Source organism: Athene noctua, chromosome 3 (genome assembly GCF_965140245.1).
Source record: "Athene noctua chromosome 3, bAthNoc1.hap1.1, whole genome shotgun sequence".
NCBI lineage: Eukaryota > Metazoa > Chordata > Aves > Strigiformes > Strigidae > Athene > Athene noctua.
In genome coordinates, this window is record NC_134039.1 from 15,605,437 (window position 1) to 15,629,564 (window position 24,128).

The following is a 24,128-nucleotide window of genomic DNA, read 5'->3' on the forward strand; positions in this document are numbered from 1 at the left end:
CAGTGCTTATTAAACCTGTTATTATAAAGGAATTAAGTAGGAGCTGTGATTATGGATTTCCTGTAGTTTGAATTTTATAATTGTGTTTTCTTATTAAAGTGTATTTTTGGATAAATTCTGTTAATTTTGTCTCCATGTAGAAGGCATTGCATTGTGTTTAATGAGGAACACAATGGCTTTGGAACAGTGTTCATCACAGGGAAAAAATAATCAGAAAAATTACTGGAAAAAATTATATAAATGGAGGGGGAAGCATTACTTTCTGTGGTTCATCAGTACTTGTTTCAAATACTAATCTGTTTACTGTGTTCCAAAGAGAAGAAAAAGTAGAAGCTAAACAAAATTCTTGTACAATTCTTGTTCCACACAGGAACTAACAAAGTTTTTTCTGCAAATTGTGCCCACCTGCACAATAATACCAAGGATAAATGCGATACAATCAAAACAGGTTAATTGTGTACAGATGATGGAAATTGGAGGCAACTACAAATGGTTGTCAAAGGACACTTAGAAAAGGAGTAGCTGCAGTTTAAGTGGTACTTCCATAAACCGAATGTGTGCTTAGCTAGCAAATCAATTTAGAGAATCAAAGTTGCCTATGCTTAGGATCATGATCAGCTAATTACATGATCATTTTTGCTTCACAGTACCACTTTACTTCAGTGCATAGAGATTATCCTGAGCAGCTGCTTAACGTTTTGTTTCATCCTTTTGTTCAGAGCAGTGCTCGAGTAACAGTAACACAGACATTGGGCTACACTGAACACGTCCCTCCCTTTCTGCACTTTTCCATGGGGGTGGCAATGCAGAAGCCCATAATGCACTCTCACAACATCCTGGTCACACGAGAAAACATTATTATTCCCGTTACAGAAATCTGGATCTAAACTGTGAAGGACTGATTACTGAGACCATATCTTTTATCTTCCCAATCTAAGATCTCATAGCATTATATACAGCTCTTTATATATTCAGAATATGTCTTTGACTGACTTAGCAGTACTTCTGAGTAGCCAGCACTTCAGCAAATTAGATACCAGATAGGTCCTTAGAGTCACACACACAACTGGAAACACAATTTAAAGATTACATCAGCAAAGCAAACACTAAGTCGATGAATAGTCAAACCAGCAAAACTTATTTAATGATGCTTTTATTTTACAGGATACAAATTTCTTTTCATTTAAGTACTCAACAGGAATTAAAGTGCTTAATTTTTACAATTCTCCACCCACCTTATGACCAAATATACATATATTACAGAAAATATATACAGTATCTGAAAATTTTTTACATTCGTGTATTTCCTGACCATAAAAATGACTACTTATATTTGCACAACTTACAACGGCATTTATATTTCACCTTTTTAGTATTCTTCACTTTATTCCAAAATCAGGACAAATGTATACCTCTTCCAAATACTAATTTTTTTTTTAAATAAGTGGTTTTGCAATTTAAACAAGAAATGTTTCCATAATGAAGGGGAATCAACATATATAGCCTATAATTCTGATGTCAAACATTACAGCTGATCCAGCTCCCACTAACATGAATATATTAATCCACACTGAGGGCAGCCGCAGAATAGAAAACATGATAACAGAAAAAAAATAATACTTCTATTGCAAACTTCCCTATATGCAACAAATTGGCTTCTTGCTTAAAAATGCTAGGTCACATACATACAAAAACGCTTTGACATAGTTCCCCCTTTTCTGAATGTTTTCACCATAAATAGTTAATGAATCTACAAGGATGAACTATAAACTGAAGTAGGTTGGTGTTATACAGTGGCTGAAAGTATGTTTTATTCAAAAGAAATGTGCTTGAAGATTTTAGTAGAGAAAAATCTACATTCTACATTCAGCTTGTGCTAGGAAAAAGAAGGAGTGATAGCAAAATGCAATAGTTGTGTCTGGGAAGAAATTTAATCATGAGGTTTTAAAGGAAGCAGATTGAATGCCTTACTGAATTTAGTGTGTTCATTGTTTCTTTTTTTTATTCTTAATTAGGCTGAAATAGTAAACATGCCACAAAAGTTGATCTACTTCTGTCAATTTTTTCTTCTGAAGAGCATACTCACAGTCAATGTACATTATATCTTCATTGCAGCACAGTGTAGTTTTTGATTGTAAAATACTGCTTGAAAACAGGTCATCTGAATAATAGTCTCAAATATATAAATACACATATATACATATACACATATGCATATGTGTGTGCATACACACACACATATACAATCATTAACTTAATTTTATGTTCTGTTAAAGGAAAAGCATTTAGGAAACAATCTGACTAACAGATTAAAACTCCTTTCCAAGGAACATACTTCACTACAGTCCCATGGATCAGATCCAGCTAGGTCAATTCCTCATACCAACAGGGCCACAGATGGGAGAAAAAAACCCTAACTCCATATATTTCAAATAACAGTACACCACAGACTAAGATTGATGCCCATTTCACCAGTGGACTTATCTTAAGGATAGTCAATTCTGCCATAAAATTATTTCTCTTCTCCAATCATGTATTTTTCGATATATATTTCGAGCTGTTTACATTCAACCCTACATCAATTATCTCCAACTGAAACCCATTTGAAGTTCAACTGAGCACTGTGATTCCAGATGAGACATAGTAAGTCATCCGCTCTCAAACTGGTGAAATCTTGATTTTCCACAAGTGGCTTTTATATACTGTAGAGCAGATTCTACATAAATTTAAATCACTGAAGGTATAACATCTCCAGCAGGTCTATGCTAGTTTACACCAGATAAATTTATTGTAGAGATTTTTATGTAGAAAGCTCCTTTTTTATTGCTTAGAAATATTTCTACATGGAATGCTTATTTCTTTCTCAAAAGATTTGCCTTCAGTATAAGGAACCACTACCCTCTATTTTATTTAATCTTGTCTTGAAATGAAAAGCTAACCAGTTTTTAGACTAGCTATGTGGTGATGTAGGTTTAAAAAAACCCCAACAAACAACAAAATCCAAAGAACCTGTCAAGTGTTTCCACATCTTTCCCACTTATTTTTATATATACATATATATTAGGTTTTTTCCTCCTGACTCCACTTGGAATTCTTTAAAGCATACTTCTATAACTTCATCTAAAAATGATTCAGGTGGTAGCATATTTATTCTACTTTTAATCAGTGCCTTGGTTTCATCCATAATTTAAAAATATGAAGAATAAAAATCCTCTTTTCTATGAAAGGGATTTAAAATCTTTCAGGAGATTTATAAAGCATTTTAAGATGATTTTGCATAAAAAGGTGCCACTATATATTACATGCATTTAAAGTGGTTTAATATTCTACTCCAAACAGAAGAAAACGTATATTCTCAATATCTATTTTGCACATAAAAATTAAATACATTTTGGAATAAACAAAACTACTCAGTGTAAAGGGATGTGTAAGTACTAGATGCTATAGATTGTCCATTAGCTCTTCAACCAAGCAGGAGTACCTGATAACAGAAAATAATTTTTAGAGGATCTGAAAGAATGGTGCAGACATGCAGATGTCATGATACACTATTTTTCTATGATATGGGAAAAATATTAAGTTATTTTGAAAAAAATATATTAATACGTTCCAAACTTATTAATGATAAAATTAAGCCATTGTTCTGGTTGAACACTGATAAAACTGCACAAAATAACTTTTGATTTGCACAGAAGACTGATCACTTTTGAAGTGAGAAACAAGCATTTCTTGAACACAAGAATCACAAAGCTTAAATAATTCAGCAGAGCCATTCACATACATTCACGTATTATGAATGAATGCTCAGTTACAGTTTATTCTTCACACACAGAGCTTTACGCTAATACATTTAATGCTTTTTAAAAAAAAAAAAAAAAAAAAGAATTTAACAGTTGAAATGGGAACAGCCTATACCTTGTTAGAATGATGGTTTTAATTTGACTGCTTCGGTCATGATACTTAACCCGCAGCAGCTACTACTTTGAATTTGTTCCTCTGTGGTCACAATTTACAATTTAAAGTTAGAAAAAGTTTTGGAAGCTGTAAGGGGGGCTTGGAGAAGCCCCTCTGTGGAGAATGGAGTAAAACAGTTAGGGTGGTTAAATCTAGAAGCAACTTCTCCATCTTCTGATCTCCTTTAATATTGGTGGTACATACTTTTCCTACAAAATACACACAGAAGCATACATTTGAGTACCAAGACATTCTGACTCAGAAGAGAACAATTCTAACCAAGCAATTGATTATAAGAACATGGAATAGATTTCATTAGGGTAATAAAATATCCTGCACTATACAAACTTTAATGGCTGAGAGCAAACATGAAGCTAGCATCCAAATAAATAACTCCCAATCCTAACTTAATTTCAAATTGTTTATGCCCAAATGCAGGGCTTTACCTGGGAGATGCTGAAATAATTCAAACAGCTTTAGATACTCAATACCACTATAACAATAAGGCAGACCAGAAATTGCTGCTTCTAATCATTTCCCTCATCATTTAGCTGGAATAGGTCTCTACTTGGCTCAGAATGTAGTTTGCAGGAGCTCAGAAAACAATGTACTACATGTTTACAGTCATACCATTATATTATTTTCAGAATACCTCAGTCCATCTTATCCGGGGACTCATTTAAAGTGACTTCTCCCCTTACACTGAACAACTTGAACATGGCAAACAATGTTTTTATACATTAGGATGTGGTAAGACAACCCTCCAGATCCCACAATTGCATTTAAGACTTTTAGAAGATACCTACTTTCAGGAGATGACCATGAAAGAAAGTTAGCTATGTAGAGTTTTTCTGGCTTACCTGAATGTTCCCCCATCCCTCACCAAGGTATAAACAAGACAACAATTACTAGCTAGGGAAACCCAGTTGAAGATTTGATGGTACTCACCAACATGAACCAAAAGGGGCCTGAGTTGCCCGTAAATAAATACAGCTAACAGTAGAAATAACTTAAAATCTCATAGAGAATTACAGAAGACCTTGCACATCAGATAAAAGGAATACTAGAGTTACATGCAGAATAATCTGGACACATGGAGCACCCGAGGAATAATTCAGAACTGACATGCACAAAGTCAGCTGTAGAGTTAGTACTCTACAGTGCCATGTCCTGATAATTACCAACACTAGTTTAAAGCTTTTAAGTCTAAAGGCCATGATAGATTTTGGATTTGTGCAGGAAAGTGCAAAATCCAGCCTGCTAACATTAAGCTGCATGACATTCTTCTTACCAAAGAATGATAGACACTGTGTACTTATCTATGCCTGACACTAAAAACAGAGGTTATTTCAACAATCCTCTGTTAAACGCTAAAAGCAACAACTTAAATCTGTCCTGTTACTAACAAAATTGGACTTGAACCTGAGCTCTTCAGCTTGACATTATTTAAAATATAGATTCTTATGACAAGTTGATTGTAGAAGTTACATATTTTCCTTCCTTTGAGAGGTCAGAAAATGAAAGATGGCAGTGATTTTAATTGTCAGCTTGATAGTCAATCACTACCCCTGAAGTTGTCATATTTTATCCAAAGATGTTACGGCAAAAATTTTAGGGAGGTCATTTGCCTCTGTGTATAAAAACCCAATAGGAATGAAAGTTCATAAGGGACTTAACACTGTAAAGCCAACAAGTCCTTATTCCCACAAGCAGAATGCAAATAATGTCTGTTAATGCAACTTGAGGTTTGCAGGCTCAGACCTCATACTAGTTTCATATAAAGCAGGCTCCACTTTACAGCAATAATCCTTGAACATTGTTGTTAATAAGTATTAAAGTATCTAATCTTCTGCAAAAATTAAAAGATCTAAATTCAAAATGCTTTGTTCCAATAACCATAATAGCAAAAATACACGCTTCCAGAAGATTACCAGAATTTGTTGGTTTTCAAAACAACATACTGCATTTGAGCAAGGAACTACTGCACTCATAAAAGATAACAGTGATAGGACACTGAAGAAAAGCAACTACTCTTTTAAACACAACTGGAACTTATTTGTCCATTGCATGCCACTTACATTACGGCTATTTTTTAAACGCATAAAAATACCATCATTAAACGTCAGCTATTAAAATCACTGAACAGTATTTTTTAATTTAGGAATGTGTTTAATTTCAAATGGAAAACATGCTTTTAAAATAAATTACTGAGTAATAGGAACCCAGTATCATGAAATCAAAGCAAAAGTCAAGTATTATACATTTGTAATACTGCACATATAGTTATCTCATATTTTAGTTATTCATTTCTAAATTGAAAATCATTAGATTGTTTCCTTGATAAATTGAAACTTCAAAAGCCAATATATCTGTGAAAGCAATTTGCATTACTTTAATTAAAAAGAGACAAGTGAATACAACATATGTACAGACCTGTGGAATTCAATCTATACACTACATACATTAAACCAAACTGTCCCTGCATATTTAACTACAGATCTATTTTGGCAATGTGGAGGTATATCTTTTATCCTGTTGCAAGTCCTAACATGTAAGTAGGAAGCTTCAATATTTGCATTCTTAATGAAAGTAGCAAATGTTAACCAAAGAGCAACTGGATTTTCAAAAAAATTTACATCATGACAAACAAGTAGTACAGTAAAGTTAGTAAGTATTTTTAATAGCATTCACATTTTTTTTAAAAGTCTCTGAAATGGACCTGTACATTACTTTTATTGACAGAACATAAATATAAGAAAAAGATCCCTAAAAAGACCAGAATTTTTCCCAAACATAAAGTGCTAAGATGTGTATGGTAGTAAGAAGTTTTTTATTATTTTTTTCTTGATTGAGTAAAGAGAAGTTAACACGAAGGTTAACTATAATTCAATTGAAATCTTTTAAAAATGCCATGTGTTCTTGAGCTTCAGCATTCAGATGTTTTAGAAGATTCAGGTTGCTCTTCTAAATTCACTTGCAGTTCATTCTGACATTCTGGTGTCTCACCTTTGACAGCTAAATGGATAACTTTTAGCCATTTCTGTTTTAGTTCCTCACTGTCCGCAGCAAAGCTGTGCACAGACTTAGACTGGGTCAGTTTGAAGCTGTGTGGGAGGTCAGCACTTCTTGGTGTGTCATCTACTGTATAGCCCAGAAGTGGAATTGTAGCCAGAGCCTTAACATCCTAAAAAAAGAAAAAAAAAAAAAAAAGAAGTTCTTGATTAAGAACAGCCAACTAATCTGACTGTTACCTCTTGTTTACTATACAAGTTGGTGAAAACACTCAGGATCTTTTCCTCCATTCCCAAGGTATTTGACTTCTCTTCCTCAGATGTCAGTGACAGTAATTACTAACATCTTGTCCATTTTCTCTGTACATACCTGTGGAGCACCATACATGTACAGCACAAGAGCTTCCTGTTTAGGTATAACACACCATGCTTTCTGCCAGGGCTTTGATTTTTCCATGTACTGAAGAAAGCTACATATGACACTATTTCCAGAGACTTCTGCAGATTCAATCTAGGAGATAGTATAAAACATAATAAGGAGAATAAACTTTCCTTAAATAAAGACTAAGAAATTCATCATCATTCATATAAAATCTCAGATTTATGCTTGAGCAAACACCCAAGTAAAATCATGAAGGACTGGATTTATGTAATTATAAGGACTAGATTTATGTAATTATGTAATATTTAGATATATAATTACATGATATTTATATATGTAATATTTTTCTATGTAATTATGTAATATTTAGATATTACATACCTACAATCACAACATGTACTCCCTTAACATATGTAATTGGTTCATTCTTTCATCAATTGTTTTGGATTATACACTTCTAGATCACTCTAAACTTCATGTTGTCACCACAGCTAGCCTTTCTCTGTATCTTAGTATCTGCAACAATGTATGATTTCTAAACCAACATCATGTTAGGCACTGAAGTTCTACTAACTATCCAATATAACAACTACTCTATTTTGGCAGTTGAAATATTACAACAGGATCAGATGTAAATGAATTTCTAAAAATAATAGAAGAATGCAAGTACTAATCCTAGCGAAAAGGTTAGGTGAATTGCTTAAAATCTGAAGAGAGAGTGACATGCTACTCAGGTTAAATAGTAATCCCGAGAAGATCAGAAAAAACACAATGTGATTGTGTGTTAAAATTTCCTTTCATCAGATTTTTTCTTCTCCCAGTAGTGATGCTGTTTGGATGCTGCAACATGGTACCTATCAATCCACTGTCATGAGATCCAGCATGCAGACAGACATTTCTAAGACACTCTATAGCTCCTTAGCTACCTTAAAACACGCCAAAAACCAGCAGTCTTTTGACTATAAGGTAAGCTAGTGGAGTTCTGTCCTCTTTATTCTTTCTCATTTAAGAGGGTGTAGTCAAGCCAACATGGATTAAGAATGGTATATGGAACTATTAATCTCTATTTTACTTTTGCTTTCTTTTTTTGACTGGTATTTAGCTCAAGGGTCGATCCTTCTCTCCTGCATCCCACGATAAATATACATCTTGAAAAGTTAGGATGATAATTCTCTAATGTATGTCAGGAATTTTAAAAGGGCTTGTAAAGGGGGATTTAAGAAATGTGAAGGTTAACTGCAGTTCTAAAATGGCTATTTCTCCTCCCTAAAAGACACATGGTTCTTTATTGCCTGATTGAGACCTTGAATTTTTAGATATAAAAAACTGAGAGAAACTTGATGACTTAAAGGAACATTGTATACACTGATGAAAACAGTATCTTGCTACTCAGACTCTGAATAGCAAAACTGTCCTCCGTTCCCCTCTCCTCCATCCCCAGTTCTTTTAATTTGGGTATGTTTTCAAGAACCATTGTAGTAGTAGTGGCTTTTGTTGCTACAACAGCTTAAGTGCAGAAGAAAACTGAAGATTTATAAGGAAAGGTAATGTTTTATTACATTAGCTGATATAACTGGAAAGAAGGAAACAAGCTCCAAGGTTCATAATTCCCTCTTTAAAAAAAAGTTGTAAGAAACAAAATATTGTGAAAGGTGATTAGTGAAAACTAAAATCTATTGGATGGGATAAATTTGGTTCACATACTTTTTATTTCTCAGACAGAAAACAGCCCTGCAAGAATGCTACCATTTTTCACTTACTGATGAGCTGAAGCTGTTTGCAGCTATGCACATTTAGTATTTCTAAATTACATACCTCCAAGATGCCTTTCTTCTTCTTTTCTTCACTGTCTCTACAACCAATTATAACATGATAGCAGTCCTTACAGACTTTGTTCAATTTATTGCCATCATATTCAAGATGTGCCTTGTAATCAGAACATTTCCAGCAAACCACCTTAGAAACAAAAAAATTTTAAGTATAAAACTTTATGAAACCGAATTTAATTAAAAATTAGTATTATTTTTATATACTTAGCAATACATTTTTTAATCATATAGAACAAGAAAGATAATGCCTTTACAACATGTCAACAATAACTTAATTGTAAATAACAATTCTGTGCCACTGCTTCTTAACTGGAAGTGTTTTTTACGTGGTAGAATTTTGTACTTTGCATAAAATCACATTAGGCTTTCAATTTTATCTCTAGGTTAAAGTTAGCAATAGAATCAGAATATAGCAACCGTGCTGCAGGAAGAAAATCCTCCAGTTTAAGTGCCAACCTGAAAAGGTACATTTACCATTTTGTTTTCTACATAATCTCAGAAATGTACAACTGAGATGCACTTTTTATGATAAAATTTAATAAAATCAGAAATGGCTGTTTTTGTAACCTGCTAATAAATATTAAATTTACAGTTTTAGAATCTGTTCATAAGTACACAGAATAAGCAAGCTAGTATTACACTGATTTTTCTTTTCACTGTATATCTATATAGAGAATAGATTGGTTTGGGTTAAAGGGACCTTAAAGATTATCTAGTTCCAACCCCCCTGCCATGGGCAGGGACACCTTCCACTACACCAGGCTGCTCAAAGCCCCGTCCAACTTGGCCTTGAACCCTTCCAGGGACGGGGCGTAAACTGCTTCTCTAGGCAACCTGTGCCAGTGTCTCACCACTCTCACAGGGAAGAATTCCTTTCTTACATCTGATCTAGATCTACCCTCTCTCAGTTTAAAACCATTACCCCTCCTCCTATCCCTACATGCCCTGATAAAGGGTCCCTCCTCATCTTTCCCTTAGCCCCCTTTAAGTACTTGGAGGCTGCTATAAGGTCTCCCTGGAGCCTTTTCTTCTCCAGGCTGAACACCCCCAACTCTCTCAGCCTGTCCTCACAGGGGAGGTGCTCCAGCCCCTGATCATCTTTGTGGCCTCCTCTGGACCCACTTGAGCAGGTCCATGTCCTTCATATGTTGGGAGCCCCAAAGCTGGACACAGTACTCCAGGTGGGATCTCACAAGAGCAGAGTAGTGGGAAAGAATCACCTCCCTCAACCTGCTGGCCACATGTCTCTTGATGCAGCCCAGGATGTGGTTTGCTTTCTGGGCTGCGAGCGCACATTGCTGGCTCATAGTTGGTTTTCTTTCCACTGCTATCCCAAAGTCCTTCTCCTCAGGGCTGCTCTCAATCCACTCTTTGCCCAGCCTGTATTTGTGCCTGTGATTGCCCAGACCCATGTGCAGGACCTTGCACTTGGCCTTGCTGATCTTCGTGAGGTTTGCATGGACCCACCTCTCCAGCCTGTCCAGGTCCCTCTGGATAGCATCCCTTCCCTCCAGTGTATCAAGTACACCCCACAGCTTGGTGCTGTCACCAAGCTTGTTGAGGGTACGCTCGATCTCACTGTCTATGTTGCCAACAAATAAATATTAAACAAAATAAATATAACTGAAATGCAAGAGAGATCTGAGTTCTTTCATTAGAAATGTTTTTCCACAAAAATGTTCTTCCAGGTGAAAAAGATTCTCTGCATTAAAAAATATGAGTGCGGTTATTTCAAGAAAGGCAGACAAATGGAGTTGAACCACTCAAACACCTGAACAAAATTTTATTGTGGACCAGCACTCTGCAGTACTACTAATCTAGATCGCTACCTTCAACTAGTCTCTCTAGAGCAGGGTTCTCAAGCTTTCATCCACCACAGACTCCCTTTAAATACCTGTTGGGGCCGTGGACTACCAAGACTTAATTTAAGATGTAAAGCATTAGACCATATCAAATATTTATTTCAATTTTCTCATGAAGGGTCTTCAAATTTGGAGGGAAGAGGAAATAAGTTAATCTGTTAATAGACACTCTCCTATTATATCTTTATTGTAATGATTCCATATGAATTTAAAATAATGGCATCAACACTCTTCTTGCTCAAATGGCCCATTTTATGGTATTTTAACATGCTAATTCTGAATTTGATGCCAATTTTTACATCAAAATTTGATGAAAATTTTTTAAAATTCTCCTCACCTCCCCCCTTGTTTGTCTGTGTTCAGCCACCATATATTTTTGTTTACAGGTCCAGGGCTACCACTTGGAGGAAGAGACCAGCCCCTATATGACCCTAAAGAGGGCCGTTGGATTAAGGAAATGTCTTTAAGAGAAAAACTGCCTAGTTGAAGTGGGTTCCACCAACCATACTAGCACCAAATATACTAGCAAGTCAGGGCAGATGGGGTGGGGGGCTTGAGTATGAGAGGGCATTGAAGGGAGAGGGCTGTGGGAAAAGGAGGCACAGGGCTTGCCATGGGCCAAACCAAATGTTTCTGGGCTGGATGGTCCCCACCCCTGATTTAAGCCTTCACAGACCCCCTGTGATGACACTGTGGCCCCCCAGGGGTCCACGGACCACAGGTTGAGAACCATTGCCCTAGAGAATACTAGTTAAGTCTTCCCAATTAGCCACTACTGAAAAGACACCATCACTGACCGAAATTAATTCCCATGAAAAAATATTTTAAAATTAGATTGCAAGAAGATCTGGTAGAACTACTATAGTAGGGAGTAGTTAGGATTCTAAACAAAAGGGGGAATAAAAAGGAAGGGTACATTCTTAAGATTAACAGAGGAGTTTTAAAACAGAATGATCTGGAGAAAACCTCAGATAACAGCTATATAATCAATAATTCAGAGATTCTGAAAAAGTCTCTAGTGTCCTGCAAAGCACAACAGTAGTGTTGTGAATGTGGTAAGCTTCATACCTTTTAAAAACATAAGAAAGAAATTATGCAAGCTAACATGCAAGACAAAAATTAAACCTGGGCTTGCACTACCACCTGCTGGAGAAAGGCAGAGCTGCTGGATGTCAAGAAAAGAAAGCACAGTATGTTTGCTCATATTTTATTAATTTCTGAAAAATCTCAAGTCACCACTATCTCATAGTCATTTTAAAGTGTCATATGTTACTGCAGCACCATACATAGAAAGCAGCAGTAATACTCTCTCCCTTTCCTAACCTTCTCTCCTTCCCTGATGCTTCATTCATGTTCACAGTTACACATTGAACCCAGCTGGGAACAGCTCCAAGTTAACCCATTGAAAACGTTTTAATTGCAGGTCTTCGTGGTCTTCTTGCGAAGAGGAGAGAGAAGGTAGCAGAATGAGAATAGGAGGCAGTCAGTGCTGCTAGGGATAACACTGGCTTATGCCAGTTTCAAATGGTCTTGAAACTTGAGATCAGTGGAGGCCACTCAGGAGTAACAGTGTAGCATGTCCAGGGGCTTGGGACATTTTACACAAACCTGCATCTTACTCTGCTGTAAATTACTTCCAAATTTACCATGACAACTAAAGCAGACAGAAGATCCCTTGTAGTATGCTATACACAGCTTCTGCTTTTGGCCACAGCAACAAACTGCAACATAACAAGCAACCACCAGAAGCAGGTGCTTAGACCAGTTCCCACGCCTGCTCACCAGCTAGGTGAGGTTCGGCACTTACATGTCCACATGCTCGGCAGTGGTGCCTTCTCCTTGTCAGTGCATTAAAGGGTTCCTTGCATTTCATGCACATGGTTACTTCATTGTCCCGTATCCACCTCGGTGCTCTCTTCCCAAGTTCAGCATTCTGAAGGGAGACAGGGCAAGGATGGGCGAATAAAAAGAGCCAGTCAAAAAAGTTGTGCAGTACTTTAAATAGAGAAAATAATTATTCTCTTCCTCTAGAAAGGAAATGGCAAAATACAGCTCAAAACACATTTTGAAATCTATACAAGAAATAACAAAGAACACAGTTAAAAATCATTATGTGTCACTGAAAGGGTACTCTGTTATGTATTTCAAGGAAAAAGAGGCTTTTTTATTAAGGTTTGGCATTATGAAGAAAAACCATTACCAACAAGCTGACTGCTTTGTAATTCCTCTGCTGTAAGAATGTTGAGCTTGAAAACAAAGTGTTTGGCAAACTTTTTCCAGTTATTGAAAAACAAAATGGATACTAAGAAGGTTACAAAGGAATAACAGCAACTTACAGAAACCTCAACAGGCATGTCTTCATATTCTTTAGCAATAGCATTTCTGAAAGTTTCATTCCTCTGCTGAAAAGCTTCTATAGTATTCTGAAGTGCCTAAGGAAACAATGGATAAATTTCTCAAACATACTACATTCAAAACAGACTCTCTGCATTCTGACCTGTTACTAATTAGCAGAGGGAAACTACAGCCAGAAAATATGAGTATCACTTTTTCAATTGCTTCAGTGAAAAAGTGTTTAGAAAATAAAGAATGTAGATGAATTTACCTTTATCCATTCTTCCTTATCTTGTTCAGAACTAAAAGAAACATTTGACACATTAGTCCAAAACTAGTTCAGGAAACATTATCTCACTATCAACAACTTATTGCAAAAGCCAAGCTTTTGAAGTAATTCTCAAGAATTTAAGCAATACTAATTGCTAACTCTGCAGCTTAAAATAAACCAAAACCACAAAACAGAAAACATAAGTAGAGTTCAGGCTTCACAAGTCTGCAACCACTAAACAGTGAATTCAAGTTGAAAGTTAAATTGAAATGCATTTAAAAGTAATAATGCTATTTGCATTATTAGCCCCCCCCCCTTTTTTTTGAGGGGGGGTGGATTTTTTTTTTTTTTTTTTTTTTGAGAAAAGGATAGAGAGGAAAAGAGGACAATGCAAAGTTTAGGTGTAGATGGTTTTGTCTTCTCTCATTTCACGCACTACTAAGTTCACATACTAACACACATTTCTCCTGTGTATCACTTAAATCTTCCTCCCTCCCCAACAAAAGTAATTTCCTGAATGCTTTTTTGTTATGGCTGTTGTTAAACTTGTCTACAGTGGCAAGAAGAGTATCTAACTAAACAAAAGATAAAATGTGTTTTAATACCAAACAGCAGAAATTTCCCTCTTATACATTAGAGCAGACACAGATGAATTAACAGTAAGTACAGATGAGATACACAGACAGGACAGAGATGACAGAGGAAGCTTATTCATCTCTGATCTTTGCTTTGTCTTTAATATATATTATCAGAATTTTTACATTTACATCTTTGGAAAAGCATCTTATATCACAAGTAATACTACTATTAGAAAGTACTGGCTAGTGTGAGCAGTGAAAACTTAAGTCAGAAAGGTAAGAACCGAAAGTGGCCCTCTCTTTGGATAATGATGGGGGGGGACACCAAAACTCCTGTAGCTGTGCAGTATTGGCCACGCAAAATTTTATTTTTCTATGGATTTTTTTCTGTGTGAAAGAGAACTTATAGTATCTCAATAAAAACAGCTCCTCACATGTTGTTTTGCAGTATTAGTACAACTTTTAAGCAAGTAGAGTCCTAAACAAGTGTTCCTCATCCCACCTACCATCTGCATACGAGGCAGAAAAAACATGTCTAAACAGCCAAAATAATTCTCCCTACCTGCTTACATTAAAAAACAAAAGATGGGCTATTAAATGTCATACCATATCAGCAACCTCTCAAAGAAATAATCTACCAGCTTTAAAGGTTTAAAACCAGTGATTGAAAATGTACTCAAACAATATTCTGAAAAATAAACAGAAGCCTACTCGTAAAGAAAACCCCACAGGTAAACTAAACATTACAACACTTAATGCAAGCTCATGATTTCAGGACATTAAGGTACAGGGTACATACAATAATCAAGATTATTCTAATATAATTGAATAAGATCTTGTTTGGTGTTTATTCCTTCACAATTTTGTACAAACTTAGTGCATTCTAAAAATGTTCATAAAACAAAAACATGAAAACATTCTTCTCACACCCAAAATAAGCTAATGCAATAAACTTCTAATTACTGATAATTCGTTAAAGTTGACAAAATAAACTTACTTTATTGCATCATTTTTCTTCCAACTAAAAAGTACTTCACAAACAGTATAGCAAGATGCCATCTTTCACCATTGAAATTAACGCATGGTATAACAACTTGCCAAATACTTAGAAAGCCATCATACAGCAATTTATAATAGATGTGATTGATAGCCAAAAACATGCTCCAAAAGTCTTGCAGAGATTTGTGGAAAGCTTTTTGCTGTAATTTTTCAAAGTATATATTTAATTTCAAATTCAGTGATACTGTAGTAGATTTCTACATGCTGTTGTATTTCTGTATTCACCACTGTTACTCATTAAATATTACAATTTTTTTCCCATAAAGGAAAGTAGCTTGCAAGCTCATTTGCTAGCAAGCTATGATTTTTCCCCAAATACACGGTGTCAACACAGAACTGTATCCACCATGGACATCCTCCTGCTTATTTAATCCTTGCCTCTCTGCAATGAAATCCTGAGTGCTAAGAATAAGATCTTTAAGCAGGTCCAAAAGGAGAGGTAGAGCACCCTACTTTATTTGAAGTGGGACAGTCTAGACAGGGAAGATTTAGTCTAGGCAATGCAAAAAGCAGCAATGGGAAGGTAACCCAGCAAGAGGAGAATACCAGGACTAATAAGGAAAGCAGACAAGTGCCAGTTAGAAGACTGCAACTGGAGGAAAAGGACCAAAGAACTAAAAGGAAAACTTGCCTTTCAGGGTGAGGTTGATACTTGCAACCAGAGGAAAACATATAGACTGGAAACAGGCCTGAGAAATGGAGGAAAGCAGGTGCCCATCTACCACTGTAGAAAACTATGTTCTGTGGACATAAACCCACCAGAGCGGAGAGTTCTGTTCAATGGACATGCCCTGAGGTGAACAGACTTATTCATACCAAGGTGGCTCAGGTACCCAAGGCAGCAGCACTGCCCAGAGATTAACAAACTCAGTGTCCCAAAACACTTAAGATGGACAGATTGCCTTTGCACCAGTTAGGTATGCTGCTTTCAGTTTTCCAGCCAGCCCATTCACAGCTATCTTAGGTATTTCTGCAAAGTAAGGCAATGCATTATACACTCTAGATGCATCTTGTACTCCACGAGACAGTATTTGGCATCCTAGACTATTTTCAAAACACTGATATTAAGATGAAGCCCACTGCATCTTTCTCCAAATCTATTAGTCCACTCTTATGTGTAAATGTTTAATCCTCCAAAAACTAGATAAAGAGACTGCTTACCTGGCCTGCAACTCCAGTGTTCGCTCTTTTCCAGACACTTGAAAAGTGTGTGGATATTCTTCATTATGAGTTTCTATAATCTTCATGCCATCTATGCCAACTCTGGTTCGAACTGAGAACTTTGATCCTACCAGGCTGAATTTGGGGACGCAGTAGAGCAACATATTGTTAAACTGGGGAAAAAAAACAAACAAAACAAAACCAAAAAACAACACACAGCTTTGCATTAACAAAAACACAGATAGAGCCACAGTTTCTACTGAAAACTGGACAATATCGCAAAGCTAGACCTGGTGGGTGAGAAAGCAGGTTCTTTCCTGCTTGGTTGATATACAAGACCACCAAAGCTGTAATGCCAGACAAATTCTTTTTCTTATTTGTTAAGAAATAACATTAAAGAATAGCTTCAGTGGCTAGAATAGTAATTGCTCTGTAAATGCAGCAGTCTTCATGACGTTTATTATTAACTGTACTCAGACTGTGTATTCTATACCACTGTAAAGCTTTTAGAAAAAAAACATTCTTATGTTCCAGTTCTGAAAAACCTACTCTGAACTGCAGAACTCTTTTCTTCAGTGTATACATTTACCCCATACCAAAACCACTTGGCTTTGTATAAGTTGTGACTACTATTATTTGAGGATGTTATTTGTCTTTTCTCCAAGACAGAAGAACATTTCTTAAGAGTTTTTATTCACTGAAACCCTTAATATCACAGGAAAAATATAATAAATGAGACAAAGATATATTCCTTTATTAAAAATTAGAACTTTAAATAATGTTTAAATGTCTAAAGCCACAGCCTAGAAGCACAGTTATTAAATCAGATCTCTAGTGTTAATTTTCTCACATTTTCCTCAAAATTAATTATTAAGAAGAGAAACTCACTTCACTTAAGTCCTTTTTCATAGAAATGCTGTCTAGCCTATTGCCTAATCTCTATCACAGATACAGCACATTTAAACTTGTCAGTTCTCATACAAAGTGCACATAATTTTCATCAGCTGTCTAGTCCCATCTGAGGTCTTATTATTCAATGATTTCTCCTTGTGTGAAGCAGAGATAAGCAGGAGTTGTGCCTCAACAACCTGTTACTACTCTTTATTGACCAGAAGACATACAATGCCAGAGGCCCATAAGCAAACATGTATTAGCAGTTTTTAATGCATGGGAAGCAATGAAGTACATCAAACTTTTTCCAAGGGAGTTGTAAGGGAGCATGGCTATAGTTTGTAAGTTTGCAGGACACAGGCACCTGACAAAAGGATGACCTGCCACCATAACAAGCTCCCACAAAACCATAAGACTTACTGGAATCTCAATACACAATCTATCAGGACTAAAATCCTAAGCTTTTACATTTCAGTTTCACGAGAATATCAAAGTTCTCATGCTCTAGGACCTAATCAGGAACCACTTATTTAAAAGGGAGTTGCTGGGCACTGGTTCCATTTATTTAAAACCATGCATTCCATTCTAAATGGTGATTTCAAGCTTTTCTGTAAGCAGTATGCGGTTTACTCACACTCTAATATCATTAGTGGAAAGGCACTGACATCAACTAGAATAGGATTTCCCTCTCTGGTAGTTCAAGACTAGAAATGTATACAGCCATTCCTACAAACACAGGCCACTGTACTTACTAGGAAAAGATACCGTTCTTGAGCAGATGTATTGCGAGCAGCGAGTTTGAGGATCTGTCCTTCTTTTATCAGTTCATTTGAAGGGTTCACAATGTCTTCCTCTTCTCCCAGCATCTCATATATTTCTAACAATTTCTTTAGATTTTCCTTTGCAGTGAAAATACAGTTACAAAACTTATTTAATTAAAAGCACAGATCTTTAAGCATGTTTAAATGAAGTTAGGGGAGCTTGCATTCAGTCCAGAGACTGTTCACTTTGAAAAACATATATACCTGGTATATACAGTCAGCCATGCAGACTGATTAACTTAGTTGATATGGTAACAAGTACTTTTAGAAATGTTATCTCCTTGGTAATTTTAAAAATGCAGTTATATATACAGCCTGTGTTATTTCATTTCCAAAATATCTCACATACTTAATGAAATACTGATTACGCCAGCCCAATAAGGTAGAGAAACAGTAACTACTCTTTACAAACATTATCCTTCCACTGACAGAAACAAGGCTGAATATCCAGCGTAGTATCAGCTATTTGAGCCAGCAGAGGAACCCAGTTTGTGCCATATTCCACTTGAGAGAATTAGGTGCAGTGCTAGATTTTGTCTATCATTCCCAGAAGTTGTATAAATACATTAAGTAGGAGCAATCACGTGGACACAGGAAACCCATTTTTGCCATTTTAGGGAAGATTTTCAATTCACAGTCCTAGCTTCACCAAATACTCAAATAAAGTATATTAAAAAGTGAACTGGAAGATGAGGATAATTTACCATTTTTCTTATTGCACTATTCGAGTGACTTGCTGCAGTGGATATAATTTCCAAGGATTCTAAACAGAAGAAAGAGAGAAGTAAAACCAAAAAACTGCATGTTTACATATTTATATGTTAATAGGAGAAAAAAAAAATGGACCATTCTATAAAATTGTTTGTAATTTTTATATAAATTTCTTAAATTATAAATAAAAAGTAACCAAGGTAAAGTAGAAAGCATAAGAAAGTCAGCTACCAAATAGAAATCATAACCTGGAAAGATCAAAAGAGAATTATTGCAGATTCCTTTAGAGCTTCAGCACTTAGAACCACATTTTTTGTGGACAGTCATGGCGCTCTCCCCTCTTTTCTCAGAGTAGTCCAGAATGTCAATCTAAATTTTTAATTGAAAAAGCTCATATTACAAATATTTACAGTAATGGTACTAACAAGTATTTTTTAAAAGTTATTTGGCAAGTAATTTTGAACAATCCTTGGAAATATCTTGAACTGTTCTTGTGTAAATACAGAGAGGAATAAATTTTAAAATGGGCTGTTCTTTTTCCCCACAGGACCTTAAAAACACAATGAGTCTAATGCCACTTTTTTACAAATAAGAGACATACATTCCAAATGTGCACAAAGCAAACCAAAATGCCAACAAAACAAACAAAACCCAAAGAAAAACCACCACAACTCCTCATCATCTGCAAATCAAATAAACAAAAACCTGTGTGTTATTCCAAAACAAAAGCAAAACTTATGTGCTCTAGGAGAACACTAGAGGCTTTACAGTTTATATATTAACTTCATCCACTATTCAGAGAGATTTTTTTCAAAGAACCCTACATATCCAGTGAAGAAATTCTATGTTTGTTCTCAGAGGGACTTTGCTTCTTCATTTTCTTTTTCCTGAAAAGATCTTTAATTTACAATATCCTCTTACTATTATCTTAATACAGCTCTTTTAATGGCTAGAAGATATTTACTTTCAGCATCTTTCCAGTCTAGAGAATCCTGAGGCAATTTCCTTAGGTAGTCCTTTAGAAGCATCTCGTAGCGTGGAATGCGTTGCACTGGTTCTAGCATGTGATGTTGCAATGTCAAATTTCCACACACTTTTTCCTTCTAAAAAATTGTAAACATATTTCAATGTAGTAGGCAAAAATGTTATTAAGATGTAGTAAAATAAAAGTTACGACTGATAAAACATAAATGTATTTTGAAACATGCATGACAGATCTTTTGAAAGAAAACAGAAATATTTTACCAAACCAAATAATTAGGAATTCTTTTGTAAAGATAATTGTAAAAAGTTTTCTAAGTGACCAGCAGAATTCACAAATAAAAGTGCTACCAAAAACCCCTGCCGAACTTCAGTGTATTTTAACTTAGTTTTGTAATAACTCAAAGGAATTACAACTGAATAAGAACAGTTCGTGCCTGTGTATTAGAAAACAACTCTTAAAATATACCCTTATAGCCCATTTAACTATCTGAGAAGGGAGTGCTTTCTTTGAGTTTCATTCATAACATAACCTTCATCAGAAGTGTTTTAAGATGCATATTCATTCCCATAATCTTAGATCCAATTAAAAGATTACATTAAAATACACATAGCTGTCTTCTCTGTCTTAAAATCACAAGACCTTATAGAGTAGTAAAATTTAAGCAGAAATACCTGATCCTATTTCTAGCTGCTCAGTCTGCAGTAGGAAGACACATACCTGCCAATTCACAGAGAAGCCTACAGGGAGCACTAGAGAGTATAAAACACACCTTTGACAAGAATGGTGCATTGCTTCACAGCTAAGCTTTATTTACATTTTGTGGCTCAGCATTTAGGATTATATACTTACTTCCAAAGCTCTGCATAACAGCACTGATGTGAGCCAACACAGTACTTGTGGATTCAGTGCAAGGATCTAGAGTTGCACTGATATGTCACTTTATCCTAAAACAGTATTTACTTTTGGTATCTATGAGAAACTGCAGTATATTTTTAGTCTTCTCATGTTTCAGCCTTTCTACTTTGGTCCTCTGTGTTGCACTGGTGTAGTGGTTTGACCTTGGCTAAATGACAGGTACCCACCAAGTCACTCTATCACACCCCTCTCTTCCCCTTTTTTTCTCAACAGGGCAAAAAGGGGGAAAGAAGATAGGAAAAAAAACCAAAAACCCAACACTTGTGGGTAAAACAAAGGCAGTTTTAATGTAAGCAAAGCAAAGCAAATGTCTGCATGCGGAAGCAAAAAAAGCAAACAGATTTATTCTCTACTTGCCACGGACAGGGGATGTCGGGCCTTCTCAGGAAGCAGGGCTCCGATACGCGTAGTGGTTGCTTCGCAGGACCAAGGGTGAACCCCCCCCCCCCTTCCTCCTTTCTTCCAGCTTTATACTGAGCAGACGTCATACGGTCTGGAATATCCCTTTGGTCAGTTCGGGTCACCTGTCCTGCTTGTGTCCCCTCCCAGATCTTGCCCACCCCGTCCCACCTTGGGGGGAAATGTCGGAAAGAGCCTTGGTGCTGTGTAAGCCCTGCTCAGCAGCAGCCACAACACCAGGGTGCTATCAACACCCTGCCAGCTCCCAGCATAAACCACAGCACCGTGAGCGCTGCTATAGGGGAAAACCACTTCCAGCTCAGCCAGACCCAGTACAAATGGAAAGGAAATTTGGGTGGGTATATGTACATACGTGAAGGGAGGAGAAGAAACAGAATGAGGTGTGAAGCAGACAAAAACAACCACCCTTAATTCTATCTGATTTGGTATATAATTTTCTCCTTAATCCTTTTTCACCCAGAAACTTATATGTTTTTATACATGCTTGTATTACTTGGAGATCTACATTATTCTCCCCATTACCTGAATGTCTTGAATAATGAATTTGAATTGAGGTGATCGTTCAGTCCATGTTTTCACCAATTCCATTGCATTATCAAAATTCTTCACATACTCTCCATACATCTTGAGGAAAGGAGCTAACTTTTGCAGAATATCTCCAATTCTGGGAGTGGTAGTCCTGCAAAGTAAGAGGGTGGAATCTCAGAACAAACAGGAAAGAAAAAAATTCATGCTACGTTACAAAATGGTTTCAGGTGTTTAACAGAGATTCCTTCTGTTTGGGATTGCCTCTTCCAACATAACCATTTAAACTGGCCAGCATTAACATAGAAAGAGTGTTTGTATCCTCTTTGATGATGTGTAAGCATTATAGGTCATGTAGAGCACTAAAAAAAGAAAAGCTGTCTATAATGATAGATAGCTTGAAAGATATTGTTTGCAAAACATGGTCTTATTTATTTTATTTGCAGTTCCTTAAAATTACATTATCTTCTTTCGACCATCCTTTACCCTCTAAATATCTAACCTGTGGTTTTGAGGACTAAATCTATACTGTACCACTTCCCTTCTGTGCCTTATATACATACATGTATTTACAACTTTTAAAATTCTTTATTTATCTAAGAAAAACTATGAAGTACAGAGAATCCTTTGGATTCCAGTCTTTTGTGAGAACTTTCTCACATCTTCCCTGAATACTGATTGCATCTTCAAATAAAACAGAATAGTAGAGAAACTGCTGGAGAGGCAGAGAGAAGCTGCATTCTCAACGAACACAAAGAAAGTGGAACAGCACACGTGCATCTCTGAGAACTACAACAGGAAACACGTTTCATATTTAATTTTTGAGGACACACTCAGAAACTTGGTACCTCTGGATTTCTGAAAGTGTGAAATCAATGTTGTGGTAGTGGTCTGAAGCAAAGCAATCTACTGCAATTACTTCAGTGGTCTACTCCAGCACACCACTTCAAGAGAAAAGCTGCACAAAAGGGAAAAGTTACCAGAATAGTGAATGTTGCCAGAACTGGCAAAGGTTGGTCCAGCTCCAGCTGCCTCTGGGGGGGCAGAAGGTACCTGTGTAAGACCTGGCAGAGGTCTGAGCTACTGCTGGATCTGGCAACTAGAGAAGGGGACAAGATAGGGTGGGAAGTTGGTCTCTGAAATCACCAAGGCTCTCCACCCTTAATTAGCTTCATGTATTTGTTCAATCACTCTACATACAAGCAGACACATACACTTTCAAAGGCAAGCTAGCAATTTAAAAGAACCCTCTCCTATGATTCACTGAATGTTATTTTTCCATGGATTGTCATTTTATTGCAGTGCAGTATATTTTGTAACTGAAAATAAAATACATATCATGCTATTTCCAACAGAATCAAAGAAAATGTCAACACATTTCCAGAGGTCTCCAGAAAACAAACCCAAAACAAAACACAGACATTAAAGTTTTCTGATAAATTTAACAGATAAATAATAATAAAATTTTGCAATTAAAAAAAACCTTAAAGCAGAAAAGACTGTGGCAATCCTTTGTTTCTAAAGAAACTGACACAAAAAAGAATACTTCTACTTAGCTGTTTTACAACTACTACTACTACTAGACAGACATTAGAAGAAAGTGTTAAAACTTTTATAAATCAAGAAGTAGGAACAGTTTTCTATGCCCGCTCCTTGGATACCTATGACAGCTCATTTACCCAGAGTGCTGCAATTTCACTGCTTCTGAAGAGTAAAAAAATTTCAAAACTACTTTTCATGCAAGGAAGGCCCTTATATGTCCAAGGACTGAGGCTGTAAAAACACAAATTCATCATCATTTCAGGTAAAAAAGACAAGGTTGACATCACACAAAGAGGTCTGATAGAATAGCACGGACTAGAAGTCACAGAAAGCAGAACCTTCCGAGACCAGCATCCCTCCTTGATGGACATACAAAGTATAGGTAACTAATTCATCTCGTATTCAAACACTATGCACCACGAGTCAAAATACAGCTAATTTCTACTAAATGCCATCAGGTCCAGGACAGCTACTGTTCTCTTGGATAGAGATCTCAGAAAGAGAAATGCTGTGGACCCAAATCAACACTGACAGCATCATTGTATGGGTCAAGAAATAGGACTTTATGTTGTAACACAGGTAAAGAAACACTTTGTATTTCTGTTATCAGACCACAACAGTATTCACATTTGTATTCTAAAAACTCAAACACGAAATAGCTGGCCTACTAATCAGAATTTGTAGCATCTTATCTAAAACAGTCATGGCTGCAAGAAATCTAAGCAGGAGTCTCTAAAATCACAGTATAGCAAAGGTGGCTACAGAAAGATTGCTTTCTCTTCCAATATACAAGCTAAGGTCATCCTCAGGTACAAAAGAGTTAGATCAGTATTCTGTTTGATGTGGAATCACTGTTATGCTCTATCATGCTCTTTTC

The 24,128-nt window shown here is 36.2% G+C and overlaps 1 protein-coding gene across 2 annotated transcripts in view; it reads right to left on the reverse strand.

Moving 5' to 3' along the window:
• Window positions 1-1,150: 1,150 nt before the first annotated feature.
• FGD4 (FYVE, RhoGEF and PH domain containing 4) overlaps window positions 1,151-24,128 on the reverse strand; it is an 81,501-nt gene continuing 58,523 nt past the window's right edge. For both annotated transcript variants that reach the window (XM_074902056.1, XM_074902057.1), the window contains exons 7-17: window positions 21,707-21,863; window positions 19,829-19,967; window positions 18,858-18,916; window positions 18,085-18,231; window positions 16,442-16,614; window positions 13,644-13,674; window positions 13,375-13,470; window positions 12,846-12,971; window positions 9,163-9,303; window positions 7,336-7,476; window positions 1,151-7,138 (exon numbers count right to left, since the gene is read on the reverse strand). In XM_074902056.1, coding sequence (XP_074758157.1) covers window positions 6,881-7,138; window positions 7,336-7,476; window positions 9,163-9,303; window positions 12,846-12,971; window positions 13,375-13,470; window positions 13,644-13,674; window positions 16,442-16,614; window positions 18,085-18,231; window positions 18,858-18,916; window positions 19,829-19,967; window positions 21,707-21,863 — 1,468 coding nt within the window. In that variant the 3' untranslated portion in view covers window positions 1,151-6,880. The remainder of the gene's footprint in view (window positions 7,139-7,335; window positions 7,477-9,162; window positions 9,304-12,845; window positions 12,972-13,374; window positions 13,471-13,643; window positions 13,675-16,441; window positions 16,615-18,084; window positions 18,232-18,857; window positions 18,917-19,828; window positions 19,968-21,706; window positions 21,864-24,128) is intronic.